The sequence below is a fragment of the Chiloscyllium punctatum genome, chromosome 49 (genome assembly GCF_047496795.1).
Source record: "Chiloscyllium punctatum isolate Juve2018m chromosome 49, sChiPun1.3, whole genome shotgun sequence".
NCBI classification, from domain to species: Eukaryota; Metazoa; Chordata; class Chondrichthyes; order Orectolobiformes; family Hemiscylliidae; genus Chiloscyllium; species Chiloscyllium punctatum.
The window spans coordinates 27,940,918-27,960,146 of NC_092787.1; the positions used below are offsets into that span (position 1 = coordinate 27,940,918).

Sequence of the window (19,229 nt, forward strand, 5' to 3'; positions counted from 1 at the left end):
TTGCCCTCACTTAATCTTCCAATGGGTGTAACCTGGTTTTGGTTGAGTGTGTTGCTGGTAAAGCACAGCAGTTCAGGCAGCATCCGAGGAACAGGAAAATTGATGTTTTGGGCGAGAGCCTTTCATCAGGAATGAGGCTGGGAGCCTCTGGGAGGCAGAGATAAATGGGAGGGGGTGGGGCTGGGGAAAAGATAGCTGAGACTGTAATAGATGGATGGGGTAAAGGTGATAGGTCGGAGAGAAGGGTGGAGCGGATAGGTAGGAAGTAAGATTGACAGGTGGGACAGGTCATGAGGGTGGTGCTGAGCTGGAAGGTTGGAACGAGGTGCGGTGGGGGGGGAGGGAAGGGAAATGAGGAAACTGATGAGGTCCACATTGATGCCCTGGAGTTGAAGGGTCCCAAGGCAGACGATAAGGCGTTCTTCCTCCAGGCATCTGGTGGTGAGGGGGTGGCAATGGAAGAGGCCCAGGACCTGCATGTCTTCGGCAGAGTGGGAAGGGGAGTTAAAATGTTCAGTCACGGGGCGGTGGGGTTGATTGGTGTGGGTGTCCCAGAGATGTTCTCTAAAGTGCTGTGTGAGAAGGCGTCCAATCTCCCCAATGTAGAGGAGACCGCATCGGGAGCAACGGATACAATACATGTCATTACATGTGTGAAAGCGCAGGTGAAACTTTGATGGAAGTGGAAGGCTCCTTTGGGGCCTTGGATGGAGTTATGGGCGCAGGTTTTGTAATTCCTATGGTGGCAGGGGAAGGTGCCAGGATAGGAGGGTGGCTTGTTAGGGGGCATGGACCTGACCAGGTAGTCGTGGAGGGAACGGTCCTTCCAAAACGCGGCTAGGAGTGGGGAGGGAAATATATCCCTGGTGGTGGGGTCCATTTGTAGATGACGGAAATGTCGGCGGAAGATGCGATTTATGTGGTGGTTGGTGGGCTGGAAGGTGAGGACCAGAGGGGTTTTGTCCTTGTTGCAGCTGGAGGGGTGGAGTTCGAGGGCAGAGTTGCAGAATGTGGATGAGATGCGTTGGAGGGCGTCTTCAACCACATGGGAGGAGAAATTTCGGTCTTTAAAGAAGGAGGCCATCTAGTGTGTTCTGTGGTGGAACTGGTCCTCCTGGGTGCAGATGTGGCGGAGGCAGAGGATTTGGGAATACTTGATCTTAGCAGGAGGTAAGGTGGGAGGAGGTATAATCCAGGTAGCTGTGGGAGTCAATGGGTTTGTAAAAAATGTCAGTGTTGAGTGGGTCTTCGTGGATGGAGATGGAGAGGTTCAGGAAGGGGAAGGAGGTGTCAGAGACGGTCCAGGTGAATTTAAGGTCTGGTTGGAATGTTGAAGTTGATGAACTGTTCGACCTCCTCGTTGGAGCATGGGGTGGTGCTGATGCAGTCATCAATGTAGCGGAGGAAGAGGTGGGGAGTGGTGCTGATGTAACTCCGGAAGATGGAGTTCTACGGAGCCGACAAAGTGACAGGCATAGTTGGGGCCCACGTGGATGCTCATGACTACACCTTTCATCTGGAGGAAGTGGGAGGATTGGTTTTGTCAACTTTGTAACTTAAGGAGATCACTTAGAGCACCTGAAACATCCATATCCCCCTTCTAAGGTCCAGCCACTTAGGAGAAATGTTTAAGCATCTGTCCAAGTTCTCCAAGTGCTCTTTATTAAATCTTGATTGTTAGCACATCATCCAGATAAATGGCAACCTGGCATAGCCCTTGTAAATGTTCTCTATTGTCTGTTGGAAAAGGGTGCAGGCTGATGATACCCCACATGGCAGTCTTGTATATTGATACAAACATTTATGGGTATTAATTGTGAGACTCCTCATCTCGTCGCAATTGCAGGCGTGCCTCATGCCCAGCTTTGTGAAGAACCCCTCTGCCCAACTAATTTTGTGTACAAGTCCTTTATGTGAGAGCATAGGTCTTTACCCAGCTGCAAAAAGCAGTTTACCATTTGCTTAAAATCCCCACAAAGGCGAACCAATTGGTATTATGGCCAGTGCTGCCTATTTCATAAACCGCACTGGTTTGATGATTCTTTCGCTTTCCAGCCTCCTGATTTCCACTTCCAGTTTTCCCCACAAGGTAAATGGCACTGGTCAGGCCTTGCAAAATCACTGAATTGCCTCCTGGTCAACATTGGCCCTTTTGATAGTCCCTAACCCTTCCTGATTTCATTAGGACATCACTTGGGCAGCCATTTTCTAATCAAAAAATGTTGAGCCAACCGAGGTGAATCTTTCTCCACAAATTCCACCCCAATAGGCTTGGGCCCGAGCCTCTTACTATAATCAGTGGTAACTGCACCAACTGCTTCTCATAGGAGACTGGAACCAAGGTGGTATCTGAATCTGTAATGGTTCCCTGGTTTACTTTCTCAGTCTGGCTGAGGTCTTGTGCAAACTTAAGGGTTGGGGTCCAGAGCAAATCTTGTTAAAGACAGCTTCTACAACCACTGATACAGCAATGCCAGTATCAATCTTCATGAGAACTGGGTGACCATTTAATTTTTGTTGGTTCCTGATTTGGATGTTGCTGAGCAATTTAACTGTTCCACACCACATGTGGGTGGACTTTCCAGGGTGTAGACTCTCTTGGATAGCAACCTCCGAATTCCCTTACTCAAGTCAGGCTTTCTCAGACTCCTTTGCTGTCTCAAGTCTGCATACCAGCAGCAACTGCCATGGTTTGCTGACCCAGATCCTGGAGAATGTCTTAGCCAGTTGTCCGAGGCTTGGCTTTGTTGTGGGGTTCTGCTGTGGGCTGACTCAGGATATACCCTGCGTGAGGCTCTACAATTGCTGACACTCAAGTGGTGTTCCCCAAGCTCAGTTGGACTGGTGAGGGTGTCCACCTCCTTTTCCCTGTAGCTCCCATGCTCCACTTGCCACATATTCTAAAGACAAAGTCAGTTGTAGTGCCTGTTTGAAGTTCCCACCTACGTTCGGGACACCACCCACGCCCTCCACCTCCTCCATGATTTTCGCTTCCCCGGACCCCAATGCCTTATCTTCACCATGGACATCCAGTCCCTATACACCTCCATCCCCCATCACGAAGGACTCAAAGCCCTCCGCTTCTTCCTCTCCCGCCGTACCAACCAGTAACCTTCCACAGACACCCTCCTTTGACTGACTGAACTGGTCCTCACCCTGAACAACTTCTCTTTCCAATCCTCCCACTTCCTCCAAACCAAAGGAGTAGCCATAGGCACCCGCATGGGCCCCAGCTATGCCTGCCTCTTCGTCAGATATGTGGAACAGTCCATCTACACTGGGGCACCACACCCCACCTTTTCCTCTGCTACATCGATGACTATATTGGCGCTACCTCGTGCTCCCACAAGGAGGTTGAACAGTTCATCCACTTTACTAACACCTTCCATTCCGAACTCAAATTTACCTGGACTGTCTCAGACTCCTCCCTGCCTTCCTAGACCTCTCCATTTCTATCTCGGGCGACCAACTCAACATGGACATTTACTATAAACCGACCGACTCCCAAAGCTACCTAGATTACACCTCCTCCCACCCTGCCCCCTGTAAAAACGCCATCCCATATTCCCAATTCCTTCGCCTCCGCCGCATCTGCTCCCAGGAGGACCAATTCCAATACCGTACAACCCAGATGGCCTCCTTCTTCAAAGACCGCAATTTCCCCCCAGACGTGATCGATGATGCTCTCCACCGCATCTCCTCCACTTTACGCTCCTTCGCCTCTCCAATTGCCACCAGGACAGAACCCCACTAGTCCTCACCTACACCCCACCAACCTCCAAATACATCGTATCATCCTTCGTCATTTCTGCCACCTCCAAATAGACCCCACCACCAAGGATATATTTCCCTCCCCTCCCCTATCAGCGTTCCGGAAAGACCACTCCCTCCACGACTCCCTCATCAGGTCCACACCCCCCACCAACCCAACCTCCACTCGCGGCACCTTCCCCTGCAACCGCAAGAAATGCAAACTTTGCGCCCACACCTCCCCCCTCACTTCCCTCCAAGGCCCCAAGGGATCCTTCCATATCCATCACAAATTCAGCTCCACCTCCACACACATCATTTACTGCATCCGCTGCACCCGGTGTAGCCTCCTCTACATTTGGGAGACAGGCCGCCTACTTGCGGAATGTTTCAGAGAACACCTCTGGGACACCCGCACCAACCAACCCAACCACCCCGTGGCTGAACACTTTAACTCCCCCTCCCACTCAGTCAAGGACATGCAGGTCCTTGGCCTCCTCCATTGCTAGACCATGGCAACACGACGGCTGGAGAAAGAGCGCCTCATCTTCCGCCTAGGAACCCTCCAACCACAAGGGATGAATGCAGATTTCTCCAGCTTCCTCATTTCCCCTCCCCCACCTTATCTCAGTCCCAACCCTCGGACTCAGCACTGCCTTCTTGACCTGCAATCATGTTCCCGACCTCTCCTCCCCCACCCCCTCTCCGGCCTATCACCCTTTCCTTAACCTCCTTCCACCTATTGCATTCCCAACGCCCCTCCCCCAAATCCCTCCTCCCTACCTTTTATCTTAACCTGGTTGGCACACCCTCCTCATTTCTGAAGAAGGGCTCATGCCCGAAACGTTGATTCTCCTGCTCCTTGGATGCTGCCTGGCCTGCTGTGTTTTTCTAGCATTACATTTTTCAGCTCTGTTTGAAGTTCAGTTGAGCTTCAGCTAGTAGGCACTTTTGCATGGTTATGTCATTAAAATGGTCTCTCAGCATCTTATTCAGGGTTATCCCAAAATCACATGCCTCTACCAGTCATCTTAACTTCATCAAAAATCCTGATATAGATTCCCCTGGTTCTCAAACAGCCAAATAAAACCAACAGTATCTCAGAATTAGAGGAGGTTTGGGGTGGTAATAAACCATAACCAAATCCATCAACTCTTGGAAGGGTTTGGTGTCTGGTGCTTCTGGCAAAGTTAAGCCCCTAATACTCAAAAATACTGTGGATCCACAAGCAGTCAGAAGGAATATTCATTGTTTTTCATCTGTCCCAATGTCATTTGCCCAGAAAACATATCACCTTTCCACATACTGAGACCAGTCTTCATCAGGTGGATTGGATAAGTTAAGCTTCCCAAATACAGGCATGATGCCAGAAATGCTTACCAGAACTCAAAGATGACTGTTGCGAATGAATGTTTTTCAGGCACATTCTGTTTTCCCTCGTCACCACTGAAATGATTACACAGAGGCCTGTATCCCCTTACCAAGTTACCCTTTATTTATATGTGCACATACAATAGCGGTGGCCAGCCAGGTCGGAGTCAGTCCCTGAAGTCAGGAATCTCTCTGAATCCCCTGTTTATCTTTTCTCAGTATTTTTAATAAATGACTATGTCTGGTGAGTGATTTGATTCCAACTTTCAAATTTCAATGGCTAAATTTTGGGTTTCACTATTAAATATTAATAATTATTGAAATAACTGCACAGGGTCTGGTATCTCGTCACCAGGTCACCTTTCATTTATATGTGCACCATACATTCATGGACTGTCTCTGAGCATACATACGGTACACATATGTATGACCAGTCCATGAAGTCAGGAAATCCTCTGAATCCCCTGTTTATTTATTTTCATGTTTCATGTTTCATTTTTCTTTGAAAAATCTACTATTAAATCAAAAATGTAAAGTATTTTAGCTGTTAAAGTACAATATAACTTCATACAAAAAAGCATATTACACAATTTCATATCATCATTGGCTAAATGTGACACTCGTATCATAACTCCGTTTTAAAAAATATTTTTGTCATTAACCTCTTATGAGAGTTCGTATCCAAATACACCACATGTACTAGTTCTCCACAGATGCTGATATCCAGTCATCAAGCCACCCTTTATTTACACGTACATAATATCTGACACTGGTTCAACTCCCTCACAACCAGCTCTCAGAATGAACAGAACCTCTGACTCTCCTGTTTGTTTAATTCCCTGTTTATTTTTTTCTGTCTTTTTTTTTGCTCCCTCAGAGGCAGCTCTTGGAGAGAACAGGATGTCTGACACTCTTTGTTCTTCTCTGTTTATCTCTGTTAGCCAGGGCTCCCTGATTGGGCCAGATTAACAACCCCAATTAAGGATCTCATAGTCAATGAGATTCACCTGCTTCCAATCACTACACAGGTAAAACAATGGAAAGTGGACTGAGGAATATTGGTTCAGCCATTTTTTTTGATGGTGGAGTGGACTTGGTCCAAATGACCTACTCATATTGCTACTTCTTATGATCTGATGGACTCAGTGCTCACCTCTCTGTGCAGTCGGGGGTGTTGTTCTCACAGTGCATACCACTGAAGCCCAGGGGACAGGTACATGTGTAACTGTTGACACAGTCCGTGCAGTTACCACTGTTCCTGCAGGGGTCACTGGCACACTCGTTAATATCCTCCTCACATTTGGGACCACGGAATCCAGGGAGACAGTCACAGGTGAAGCTACTGACTCCATCAGAGCACGAGCCTCCATTATGGCATGGATCTGTCAAAGGCAAAACAGAAAGAACAGGCTAGATCAAGACAGGAGCCAATACATAATTCACAAGACCAAAATACATAGAAGCAGAAATTACACCATTCAGCCCATGGAGTCTGCTCCACCGTTCAATCAGTGCTGGTAACTTTCTCAACCCCATTCTCCCATTTTCTCCCAATGACCCTTGATCCCCTTGACAATCAAGAAGCTATCTACCTCCGTCTTAAATATACTCAATGACCTGGCTTTGACAGCCTTCAGTGGCAGTGAATTCCATAGATTCACCACTCTCTAACTGAAGACGTTTTTCCTTATGGCGATTCTAAAAGGTCTTCCCTTTACTCGAAGGCTGCGCCTCTGGTCCTGGTCTCTTCTATCAATGGAAACATCTTCCCAACATCCACTCTGTCTAGGTCACTCAGTATTCTGTAAATTTCAAATAGATTCCCCCTCATCCTTCAAAACTCCATTGAGTATAAACCCAGAGTCCTCAAATGTTCCTCATATGTTAAGTCTTTCATGCCTAGGACCATTTTAGTGAATCTCCTCTGAACGCGGTCCAGGGCCAGTACATCCTTCCTGAGATATAGGACCCAAAACTGCGCACAGTACTCCAAATGTAGTCTGATTCAGATAGCACCACTGAACAAAAATATTTCCCTTCCCCCCACTGAAGTCTTTCAAAGAAATTGAAATCAGGCAGCTAATCACAGTTAGGGAGTGCCTCACTGACGGAAGGTCAGTGTGGAGGGAGTGCCGCACCATCAGACAGGCAGTGCAGAGGGAGTGCTGTACTGTTGAAGGGTCAGTGTGGAAGGGGTGTTGCACTGTTGGAAGATCAGTACTGAGAGAGTGCCGCACCGTCGGAGGATCAGTGCAAAGGGAGTGCTGCACTATCGGAGGGTGGTCAGGGGTGAGGGAGTGCTGCACTATCAGAGGGTCAGTACAGAGGGAGTGCTGCACTGCCAGAGAGTCAGTATTGAGAGAGTTCTGCAGTGTCAGAGGTTCAGTATTGAGGGAGCACCACACTGGTGAAAGGTCAGTCCTGACAGAGCACCGTACTGTCAGAGGATCAGTGTTGTGGGAGTGCAGCACTGTCAGAGAGTCAGTGCTGAGGGAGTGCCACACTCTTGAAAATATGGTCTCTCTCAGTGTCCACGTACTGGGCTGACAGTCATCCACGTCGGTTTCACAGATGGTGCCGGTGTAACCCTGTCGGCAGACACACTGGAATCCTCCCATCGAGTTCTGGCAAGTGGCTCCATTGAGGCAGGGGCTTTTCACACATTCGTTCACATCTTTCTGACAAGTCTGACCTGGATAGAGAGAATACCGGTGTTAATCCCACACGAAGAAAAGCAGATCTGAGAGGTAGTATAATACACAGCTGTGTGTAACTAAAACAGCCTATGTAAAATCATCCCCCTCCCCCTAATCCCAGGGGAAGTGGGGGCAGGGTAACATCCATGGGAAGGGGAAGTGATCACCTTGGGCGTAGAGGGCAGAGATCATTCTTGTTGTTGGGAAGGGAAGGGTGGTGTTGGGGGGGCTGCTGGTATCCTATGGAGTATTATCGTTCATTAGCAGAGGGATTGAATTCAAGAGTCGTGAAGTGATGTTGCAGCTGTACAGGACTTTGGTTAGGCCACATTTGGAGTACCGTGTGCAGTTCTGGTCGCCTCACTTTAGGAAAGATGTGGAAGCTTTGGAGAGGGTGCAGAGAAGATTTACCAGGATGTTGCCTGGAATGGAGAGTAGGTCGTACGAGGATAGGTTGAGAGTTCTCGGCCTTTTCTCGTTGGAACGGCGAAGGATGAGGGGTGACTTGATAGAGGTTTATAAGATGATCAGAGGAATAGATAGAGTAGACAGTCAGAAACTTTTTCCCCGGATACAACAGAGTGTTACAAGGGGACATAAATTTAAGGTGAAGGGTGGAAGGTATAGGGGAGATGTCAGGGGTGGGTTCTTTACCCAGAGAGTGGTGGGGGCATGGAATGCGCTGCCCGTGGGAGTGGTAGAGTCAGATTCATTGGCGACCTTTAAGCGGCATTTGGATAGGTACATGGATGGGTGCTTAATCTAGGATAGAAGTTCGGCACAACATCGTGGACCGAAGGGCCTGTTCTGTGCTGTATTGTTCTATGTTCTATGTTCTATGTTCTATCACAGAGGGGGAGTCACACTAGGGGAGGATTTGAAATCACTCCTGGGGCAGGTGAGGAGATGTTGCAGGGGTGGCAGTATCAGAGAGAGGTCTTGGTGGGTAAGCGTGTTGAGTGGCAGTTGTGGTGTTGGAGGGTGGAGGGTTTCAGGGAGAGGGGCTCTCACTGGAGTTGGGGGGTGATCTTGGCTGGGGGAAGGATGGGGGTTTCTCTCACTCTCCTCACCTTGCCATCCCTCTGGACAGTCGCAGGAGAAATTCTCGTAATCCTCAGACTCGTGACACACGCCACCATTTTGACACGGCTGACTAGAGCACGGAGCAAGGACGTCCTCACAATTCACTCCTGTCAACAAATGGCCCCATTATTAACAAAACTAAATACAAGCCACAAGAAAACACCATCATTTCCAACATCAGGCATCTCCTCACAACTGGGCAAGGGTCTCCCAGTTAACAACAGTGAGGGAGGGAATGGATGAATCAAATAAGAGTCCAACCCAGAAAGCCATCCCATTAACATATCCAGACAATATTCAGTTGCAAATCTCCATGCAGTCGCATATCGGACCTTTACAGCAAGATGAGCACAGGAAAACAGAAACTACAGTACAACTGTCAAGGTTTTGGTGATGTGACATGACGGTTAGCTTGTGGTATTTGACAGAAATTCCAGCTATCTCATCAGGTAGACAAGATTCTGCAGGGGTTGGTCAGAGGAGAAAGGGAGAAGCTGTATCTGCCACCACCCCTCCCCAACACAAACCTGGAGATTCTAATCTCAGAATAAGTGCCTAACGGTTAGGACAGAGATAATACAGTATGAGGTATAGCTCCCACACACACTGACTCTCACTGGGGTACAGTCCCACACACACTGACTCTCACTGGGGTACAGCTCCCAAACACACTGACTCTCACTGGGGTACAGCTCCCACACACACTGACTCTCACTGGGGTACAGTCCCACACACACTGACTCTCACTGGGGTACAGTCCCACACACACTGACTCTCACTGGGGTACAGCTCCCACACACACTGACTCTCACTGGGGTACAGCTCCCACACACACTGACTCTCACTGGGGTACGGCTCCCACACACACTGACTCTCTTTGGTTAGGTAAAAACAATGACTGCAGATGCTGGAAACCAGATTCTGGATTCGTGGTGCTGGAAGAGCACAGCAGTTCAGGCAGCATCCGAGGAACAGTAAAATCGACGTTTCGGCCAAAGCCTTTCATCAGGAATAAAGGCAGAGAGCCTGAAGAGTGGAGAGATAAGTGAGATGAGGGTGGAGGTGGGGAGAAAGTAACATAGAGTACAATAGGTGAGTGGGGGAGGAGATGAAGGTGATAGGTCAAGGAGGAGAGGGTGGAGTAGATAGGTGGAAAAGGAGATAGGCAGGTAGGACAAGTCATGCGGACAGTGCTGAGCTGGAAGTTTGGAACTGGAGTGAGGTGGGGGAAGGGGAAATGAGGAAGCTGTTGAAGTCCACATTGATGCCCTGGGGTTGAAGTGTTCCGAGGCAGAAGATGAGGTGTTCTTCCTCCAGGCGTCTGGTGGTGAGGGAGTGGCGGTGAAGGAGGCCCAGGACCTCCATGTCCTTGGCAGAGTGGGAGGGGGAGTTGAAATGTTGGGCCACAGGGCAGTGTGGTTGATTGGTGTGGGTGTCCCGGAGATGTTCCCTAAAGCGCTCTGCTAGGAGGCATCCAGTCTCCCCAATGTAGAGGAGACCACATCGGGAGCAACGGATACAATAAATGATATTGGTGGATGCGCAGGTAAGACTTTGATGGATGTGGAAGGCTCCTTTAGGGCCTTGGATGGAGGTGAGGGAGGAGGTGTGGGCACAGGTTTTGCAATTCCTGCGGTGACAGGGGAAGGTGCCAGGATGGGAGGGTGGGTTGTAGGGGGGCATGGACCTGACCAGGTCGTCACGGAAGGAACAGTCTTTGCGGAAGGCAGAAAAGGGTGGGGAGGGAAATATATCCCTGGTGGTGGGGTCTGTTTGGAGGTGGCGGAAATGTCGGCGGATGATTCTTACTGACTCTCACTGGTGTATGGCTCCCCTACACACTGACTCTCACTGGGGTATGGCTCGCACACACACTGACTCTCACTGGGGTATGGCTCGCACACACACTGACTCTCACTGGGGTCCAGCTCCCACACGCACTGACTCTCACTGGAGTATGCCTCCCACACACACTGACTCTCACTGGGGTACAGTCCCACACACACTGACTCTCACTGGGTATGGCTCGCACACACACTGACTCTCACTGGGGTATGGCTCGCACACACACTGACTCTCACTGGGGTACAGCTCCCACACACACTGACTCTCACTGGGGTACAGCTCCCACACACACTGACCCTCACTGGGGTACAGTCCCACACACACTGACTCTCACGGGGATGTGGCTCACACACACATTGACTCTCACTGGGGTACAGTCCCACACACACTGACTCTCACTGGGGTACAGTCTCCCACACACACTGACTCTCACTGGGGTACAGCTCCCACACACACTGACTCTCACTGGGGTACAGCTCCTACACTCATTGATTCTCACTGGGGTACAGTCCCACGCACACTGATTCTCTCAGTTTGTCCAGCAGGGGTCCCTTGCCAATGAAAGGAGCTGACTTTGGGATATTTTTGCTGTAATTTATTCCAGTGATTTACCCCAATCCAACTTCACCAGAGGTCCCAGAACAACAGAAAGATTAAACACTTGGGAAACTGCTGTTGAAAAGAATTTAAAATGTCAAGGTGTCTGTAATTTTGCTTTGCTTGAGTAGCCAGTTTGAAAGTAAACTTTTCTTCTCACTGCCTTCCCTAAGTGTGGAGTATTTTCATGTCCGGTTACCATGGAAACACTGCCAGGACAGGAAAGGTGACGCCAGTTCCAGCAATTGTTCCCTATGTGGCTCCGAATCCAGGGAACAGGAAACTGGGAAACAACAGGCCCTTGTCATCCGAACCCTCAGCAGGAAATTTGTCGTCTGTTTATTCTCACTCCGCCTTGGCAGAGAATCCCTGTCCTCAAACAGCAGCCAGAATGGTGACCGGATACCACATAGTCTATCGTGATGGGGCTGCAGGGGGATGGGTTGGTACGGAGTGGAGTGAGGGGAGTGGTCAGTTCCTGCAATCCTGCTCCCTTTCACTCTCACAATCAGCAGTGAGCTCTCCTTCACAAACTGCAGGCTGGACCCCCATCATTGCAGCAAGGTGATATGAACTCACTGGCAGTCTCAATACATTGTGGGGTTTCATAGAACATAGTTGAAAATGTGTTGCTGGAAAAGCGCAGCAGGTCAGGCAGCATCCAAGGAACAGGAGAATCGACATTTCGGGCATAAGCCCTTCTTCAGAAGAAGGGCTTATGCCTGAAACATCGATTCTCCTGTTCCTTGGACGCTGTCTGACCTGCTGCGCTTTTCCAGCAACACATTTTCAGCTCTGATCTCCAGCATCTGTAGTCCTCACTTTCTTTTCATAGGACATAGAACAGTACAGGACAGTCCAGGCCCTTAGGCCCTCAATGTTGTGCCGACCTTGTATTCTGCTCTAAGATCAAACTAACCTACGTGCCCTTCATTGTACTATCTTCCATGTGCCTATCTTAGACTCACTTAAATGTCCCTAATATATCTGAATCTACTCCCACCGCTGGCAGTGCATTCCATGCACCTACCACCCTCTGTGTAAAGAACCTACCTCTGATATCTCCCCTAAACCTTCCTCCAGTTACCCTAAAATTATGTTCCCTCGTGATAGCCATTTCTGTCCTGGGAAAAAAGTCTCTGGCTGTCTGCTCTGCCTATGCCTCTCATCATCTTGTACACCTCTATCAAGTCATCTGTCATCTGTCTTCGCTCCAATGAGAAAAGCCCTAGCTCTCTCAACTTTTCTTCGTCAGACATGCACTTCAGTCCAGGCAGCATCCTGGTAAATCTCCTCTGCACTCTCTCTAAAGCTTCCACATCCTTCCTGTAGTGATGGCAACTAGAACTGAACACAATATTCCAAGTGTGGCCTCACCAGGGCTCTAGAGAGCTGTAGCATAACCTTGAGGCTCTTAACCTCAATCCCCCTGCTAATGAAAGCCAACATACCATACTCCTTCTTACCAACTCCATCAACTTGGGTGGTGACTCTGAGGGATCTATGGACATGGACCCCAAGATCCCTCTGTTCCTCCACGCTGCCAAGAATCCTGCCTTTAACCCTGTATTCTGCATTTGAATTTGACCTTCCAAAATGAATCACTTCACTCTTTTCTGGATTGAACTCCATCTGCCACTTCTCAGCCCAGCTCTGCATCCTGTCAATGTCCAGCTGCAACCTACCACAGCCCTCCACATTACCCACTACACCACCAACCTTCTTGTCATCAGCAAACTTACTAACCCACCCTTCCACTTCCTCATCCAAGTCCTTTATAAATATCACAAAGAGCAGAGGTTCTCGAACCGATCCGTGCGAAACACCACTGGTCACCGAGCTCCAGGCAAAATACTTTCCATCTACAGCCACCCTCTGTCTTCTATGAGCCAGCCAATTCTGTATCCAGTCAGCTAGATTTCCCTGTATTCCACGCCTCCTTACTTTCTGAATGAGCCTATCAAACATCTTGCTAAAATCCATGTACACCACATCGACTGCTCTACCTTCATCAGTGTGTTGTGTCACATCCTCAAAGAATTCAGTAAGGTTTGTGAGGCATGATCTTCCCTTCACAAAACCATGGTGACTATCTCTATACAATTAATTCTCCAAGTAATCATAAATCCTGTCTCTCAAAATCTTCTCCAATAATTTGCCCACCACTAACGTAAGACTAACTAGTCTGTAGTTCCTAAGATTATCCCTATTCCCTTTTCTTGAACAAGGGAATAACAGTTGCTGCCCTCCGATCATCTGGCACTACCCCAGTGGACAGTGAGGACACAAAGATCCTCACCAAAGGTGCAGCAATCTCTTCCCTCACTTCCTGTAGTAACCTTGGGCATATCCTGTTAGGCTCAGGTACTTATCTATCCTTATGTTTTTCAAACTTTTTCGCAAATCCTCCTTCTTAACATCAACCTGTTCAAGCATATCAGTCTGTTTCACGTTGTCCTCACAAACGTCAATGTCCCTCTCACTAGTGAAAACTGTTTTCCCTGGAGCGTCGGAGGCTGAGGGGTGACCTTATAGAGGTTTACAAAATTATGAGGGGCATGGATAGGATAAATTCAAAGTTTGGGAGAAGATTTGTAGCTCGGGTGCTCGTTGTTGTGGTTCTGTTCGCCGAGCTGGGAATTTGTGTTGCAAAGGTTTCGTCCCCTGTCTAGGTGACATCCTCAGGTGCTTGGGAGCCTCCTGTGAAGCGCTTCTGTGCTGTTTCCTCCAGCATTTATAGTGGCCTGTCTCTGCCGCTTCCGGTTGTCAGTTCCAGCTGTCCGCTGTAGTGGCCGGTATATTGGGTCCAGGTCGATGTGTTTGTTGATAGAATCTGTGGATGAGTGCCATGCCTCTAGGAATTCCCTGGCTGTTCTCTGTTTGGCTTGTCCTATAATAGTAGTGTTGTCCCAGTCGAATTCATGTTGCGTGTCATCTGCGTGTGTGGCTACTAAAGGATAGCTGGTCGTGTCGTTTCGTGGCTAGTTGGTGTTCATGGATGCGGATCGTTAGCTGTCTTCCTGTTTGTCCTATGTCGTATTTTGTGCAGTCCTTGCATGGGATTTTGTACACTGCATTGGTTTTGCTCATGCTGGGTATCGGGTCCTTCGTTCTGGTGAGTTGTTTGAGAGTGGCTTTTGGTTTGTGTGCTGTTATGAGTCCTAGTGGTCACAGTAGTCTGGCTGTCAGTTCGGAAATGCTCCTGATGTATGGTAGTGTAGCTAGTCCTTTGGGTTGTGGCATGTCCTCGTTCCGTTGTCTTTCCCTTAGGCATCTGTTGGTGAAATTGCGCAGGTATCCGTTTTTGGCGAATACATTGGATAAGGTGTTCTTCTTCCTCTTTTTGCAGTTCTGGCAGTTCTTTCCTTGCCTCAGTGGGACAAACCTGTCCAGCCCTATCAGCATGTGGTCCCTAAACAACCTCCACATTTCTATCATGCATTTCCCAGAGAATATCTGTTCCCAATTTAGGTACCCCAGTTCCTGCCTAATAGTATTGTAATTCCTCCTCCCCTAATTAAATACCTTCCCAACTGCTCCTATCCCTCTCCATGGGTATAGTAAAGGTCAGGGAGTTGTGATCACTATCACTGAAATGCTCTCCCACCAAGAGATTTGACACCTGGCATGGTTTGTTGCCAAGCACCAAATCCAACCTGGCCTCCCCTCTAGTCGACCTAGCTACATATTGAATCAGAAACCCTTCCTGGACTTACCTGACAAAAACCCCTCCATCCAAACTATTTGAACTAAGGAGATTCCAGTTAATATTAGGCAAGTTAAAGTCACCCATGACAACAACCCTGTTACTTCTGTGCCTTTCCAAAATCTGCCCCCCAATCTGCCCCTCTATGTCTCTGTTGTTACTGGGGGAGTCTGTAGAAAATTCCCAATAAAATGACTGCTCCTTTCCCGTTTCTGACTTCCACCCATACTGACTTTGTAGACAAACCCTCATTAACGAGCTCCCTTTCTGCAGCCATGATACTATCCCCGATTAGCAATGTTACTCCCACATCTGTTTTACCACTTCCCCTATTCCTTTTGAAACATGTAACCCCTGGCACATCCAACAACCGTTCCTGACCCTATGATATCCAAGTCTCCATAATGGCCACAACATCATAGTTCCAAGCACTGATCCATGCTCCACGTTGATCACCCTTATTCCTGTCACTTCTTGCATTAAAATAAGATGTGGAGGTGCCAGTGTTGGAATGGGGTGGACAAAGTTAAAAGACACACAACACCAGGTTATAGTTCAACAGCTTTATTTGGAAGCCCAAGCTTTTGGAGTGCTGCCCCTTTGTCAGGTAGCTCATGGAGTAGGATCATAGGACACAGAATTTATAACAAAGGATCATAGGTCATACACTGATGCAATATATTAAACAATATATTTAACAACAGTCTAGATTTGTTCAATATATTGCATCAGTATATGATACTATGATCTTTTTGCTCTAAATTTGTATCAAAGTGATCCTACCCCACTAGCTACCTGATAAGAAGCAGCACTCCGATAGCTTGTACTTTGAAATAAACCTGTTGGACTATAACCTGGTGTCTTGTGATTTTAACTGCGTTAAAATGGACACACTTCAAACATCATACTGACTGCACCTTTGCCCTATTGACTGTCTATCCTTCCTCACAGACTCCATACACTGTACCTGGCTGTTCACTACCTACTCCATTATCTGATCCTTAGCTCCGGTTTCCACCCTCCTGCCAATATAGGTTTAATCTTCCTGAAGAGCTCTAGCAAACCTCCTGCCCATGATATTGGTGCCCCTCCAGTTCAGGTGCATCCCGTCTTTCATGTACAGGTCCCACCTTCCCCTGAAGGTATCTCAATGATCCACATAACTGAAGCCCTCCTTCCTACACCAGCCCTACAGCCACGTTTTCATCTGCACACGGTCTCTGTTCCTAGCTTCAGTAGCCTGTGGCACCGGTAACAATCTTGTGATTACTACTCTGCTTGTCCTGCCTCTAGCTTCCAACCTAATTCCCTATATTCTCTTTTCAGTTCCTTCTCCCTCTACTTATGGTTTCACTCCCTCCCCCTTAAGAATCCTTCACTTCCATCAAAGTCGCTGAAGAAATTGTGTTACTGTGAGACATTGCAAAAGGTTTCACTGAATGCGTTGGGAGATGGGAATTGTTTTTCATTCAAAGAGTTGTCCTGATCTGGAGCACTCAGTGGAGAGAGCTGGTTCTGTTAGTAACTTTAACCGGGAGCTGGCCAGGTCATTGATCTTTAGAGATCCACAACTCAGAGATAGGTCCTTTGGCCCATCGAGTCTGTGCTGGTCAATAACAATCACCAAACTATTCTAATCCTATTTCCCAGCACTTGGCCCACATACTTGCAAATCTTGGCATCGCAAGCATATATCTAAATCCTTCTTCGATGTACAAGGGCTTCTGCCTTTCCCACCCTCACAAGCAGGGAGTTCCAGAATTCCACTGCCCTCTGGTGAAAAGGTTTTTCTCACATCCCCTCTGAACCTAACCTTCAATCTCTGCTCTTAGTCATTAATCCCGCTTTCAAGGGGAAAAGTTCCTTCCTGTCAATCTAATCAATGTGCATTGTAATTTTGTATACCTCAATCATGTCCCTCCTCAATTTCCTCTGCTCTAAGGAAAACAACCCCAGTCTGTCTAATCTCCCTTCGTTACTGAATCCCTCCAGCCCAGACACCAGCCTGGTAAATCTCCTCTGTACCCTCTTCAGTGATATCACATCCCTCCTATAATGTTGACTCTAGAGCTGCACACAATAGGCACATTGTGGCCTAACCAACGTTTTATATAGTTCCAGCCTCACCTCCCTGCTCAGAAATTATATACCTCAGTCAGTAAAGGCTGATATCTCAGATGCCTTCTTAACCAATTTTTTTACCTGACCTGAACCTTTAGATCTTCGGGGTTGAGAGACCTATAGAGAGATGCACAAGAAGAAGAGGGCAGGACTAAACATGAAGCACTTTCAAAGTCATGGCACAGGGGCTGAATGGCCTTCCTTCCTTCTGGACAAATTCAGAAAGTATCAGCAATGGTTCCGTGAACACCACTCAGTGAATCAGGTCCTACTCCAGAGGGTCCAGCACAAAATTCAAAGGATCAGTGCTCAGGGAGTGCTGCACTGTTGGAGGGTCAATGCTGAGGGAGTGCCACATTGTGGGAGGGTCAGTGCTGAGGGAGTGCCACACTGTCAGAGAGTCAGTGCTGCGGGAGTGCCACAGTGTCGGAGGGTCAGTGCTGAGGGAGTGCCGCACTGTCAGAGGGTCAGTGCTGAGGGAGTGCCGCACTGTCAGAGGGTCAGTGCTGAGGTAGTGCCGCACTGTCGGAGGGTCAGTGCTGAGGGAGTGCCGCACTGTCGGAGGGTCAGTGCTGAGGGAGTGCCGCATTGTCAGAGGGTCAGTGATAGGAAGTGCCACAATGTTGGAGGCACAATGCTGAGGGAGCACTGCACTGTCGGTTGATCAGTGCTGAGGGACCATTGCACTGGTAGAGATCCTGTTATTTGAAAGAAATGTTAAATTGACTCTGTCTTTCCCCTCAAGTTAATATAAAAGTTAAGAAACATGGGTAAGTTCTCCCTGGTGTCTGACTCAACATTTACTCCCAAACTGATGTTACAATAATAATTAATCGGGTACCTTATGATATTTCTTTTGTAGGATCTTGCTTCGTCAAACTGACTGCCCTGTATTACAACAGTGTCAGAATTCAAAAACTACTTGAATAGTTGTAAACTGCTTTAGGACATCTTGAGTTTGTGAAAGGTGCCATATATTTTCAAATTTGTCTTTATTCTACAATATCTTTGCAGCAGGATCTTCCCAAGTGTTTTTAGCCCACATAACTGAATGTATGGGGGTGCTGACTGACTGAGCGCTGGGGCTGAGCTGGTACTGAATCATTTACCTGTGTATGGTAAGACACAGTTACACTTGTATCCAGCAACATCATCAATGCAGCTCCCCTGGTTCAGGCACGGGTTCGATGCACACTCATTGATGTTCGTCTGGCAGTTGGGTCCTGGAACAGAAACAAAACCATGCATCAGTGATGGCAAATTATACGCTATCTGAGACAGAGAGAGAATACGGGGAGGGAGGGAGACAGGCAGGGTAAGAAAGAGGGAGATGAGAAGTGGAGGGGATATATAGAGAGGTAAAGAGAGAGGCAGTAAAGAGAGAGAAGTGAGATAGAGAGAAAAAGAGGGAGCAAAAGAGAGAGAAACATGGGGAAAGAGAGAGAGAGAAGAGTGTGATATACAGATGGAGGAGAAATAGTGAGAGAGTCAGAAAAAGAGAAAGATGAGGAAGAAAGCAAGAGAGAGACATAGACAGAGATAACCAAGGCAAAGAATGAGGAAAGATAAAACCAGAGCTGCTGAAAGAGAGAAGGATAATGTGGGGGAGAAAATGTCACAGACACAGAGAGAGAGAGCACCTGACAGTTCAACCACTGCCTGCTGTCAGTAATACAGGAACATGCAGTAGAGTGGGAGCTAACCCTGATACCATTTCTGGGCCAGCCCCACCCTAACCCTAACATTAATGCTGTACTCCTTACCTCGGAACCCGGGCTGACAGTCACACAGGTAGCCATTGTTCATATCCCGACACATGCCCCCATTCACGCAAGGGTGAGACTCACACTCATTAACATTCAGGTCACAGTTTGTTCCAGTCCAACCTGGACTACACTCACAGCTGTACCTGTTGGAGAGAGAACAGAGTTAGACTGCCCACAGCACAGATGACACTGTCCCCATCCAGCACTGCCAGGAAGGGACAGCATGGGGTTAGATATAGAGTAAAGCTCCCTCTACACTTTCCCCATCGAACATTGCCAAGACAGGGATAGCAC

The 19,229-nt window shown here is 48.1% G+C and overlaps 1 protein-coding gene across 1 annotated transcript in view; it reads right to left on the reverse strand.

Annotated features, from left to right (window-relative positions):
- notch1b (notch receptor 1b) overlaps positions 1–19,229 on the reverse strand; it is a 115,710-nt gene that overhangs the window by 24,505 nt on the left and 71,976 nt on the right. The window contains exons 14-18 of the mRNA XM_072566041.1: positions 18,933–19,078; positions 18,279–18,392; positions 8,888–9,007; positions 7,661–7,813; positions 6,275–6,503 (exon numbers count right to left, since the gene is read on the reverse strand). Coding sequence (XP_072422142.1) covers positions 6,275–6,503; positions 7,661–7,813; positions 8,888–9,007; positions 18,279–18,392; positions 18,933–19,078 — 762 coding nt within the window. The remainder of the gene's footprint in view (positions 1–6,274; positions 6,504–7,660; positions 7,814–8,887; positions 9,008–18,278; positions 18,393–18,932; positions 19,079–19,229) is intronic.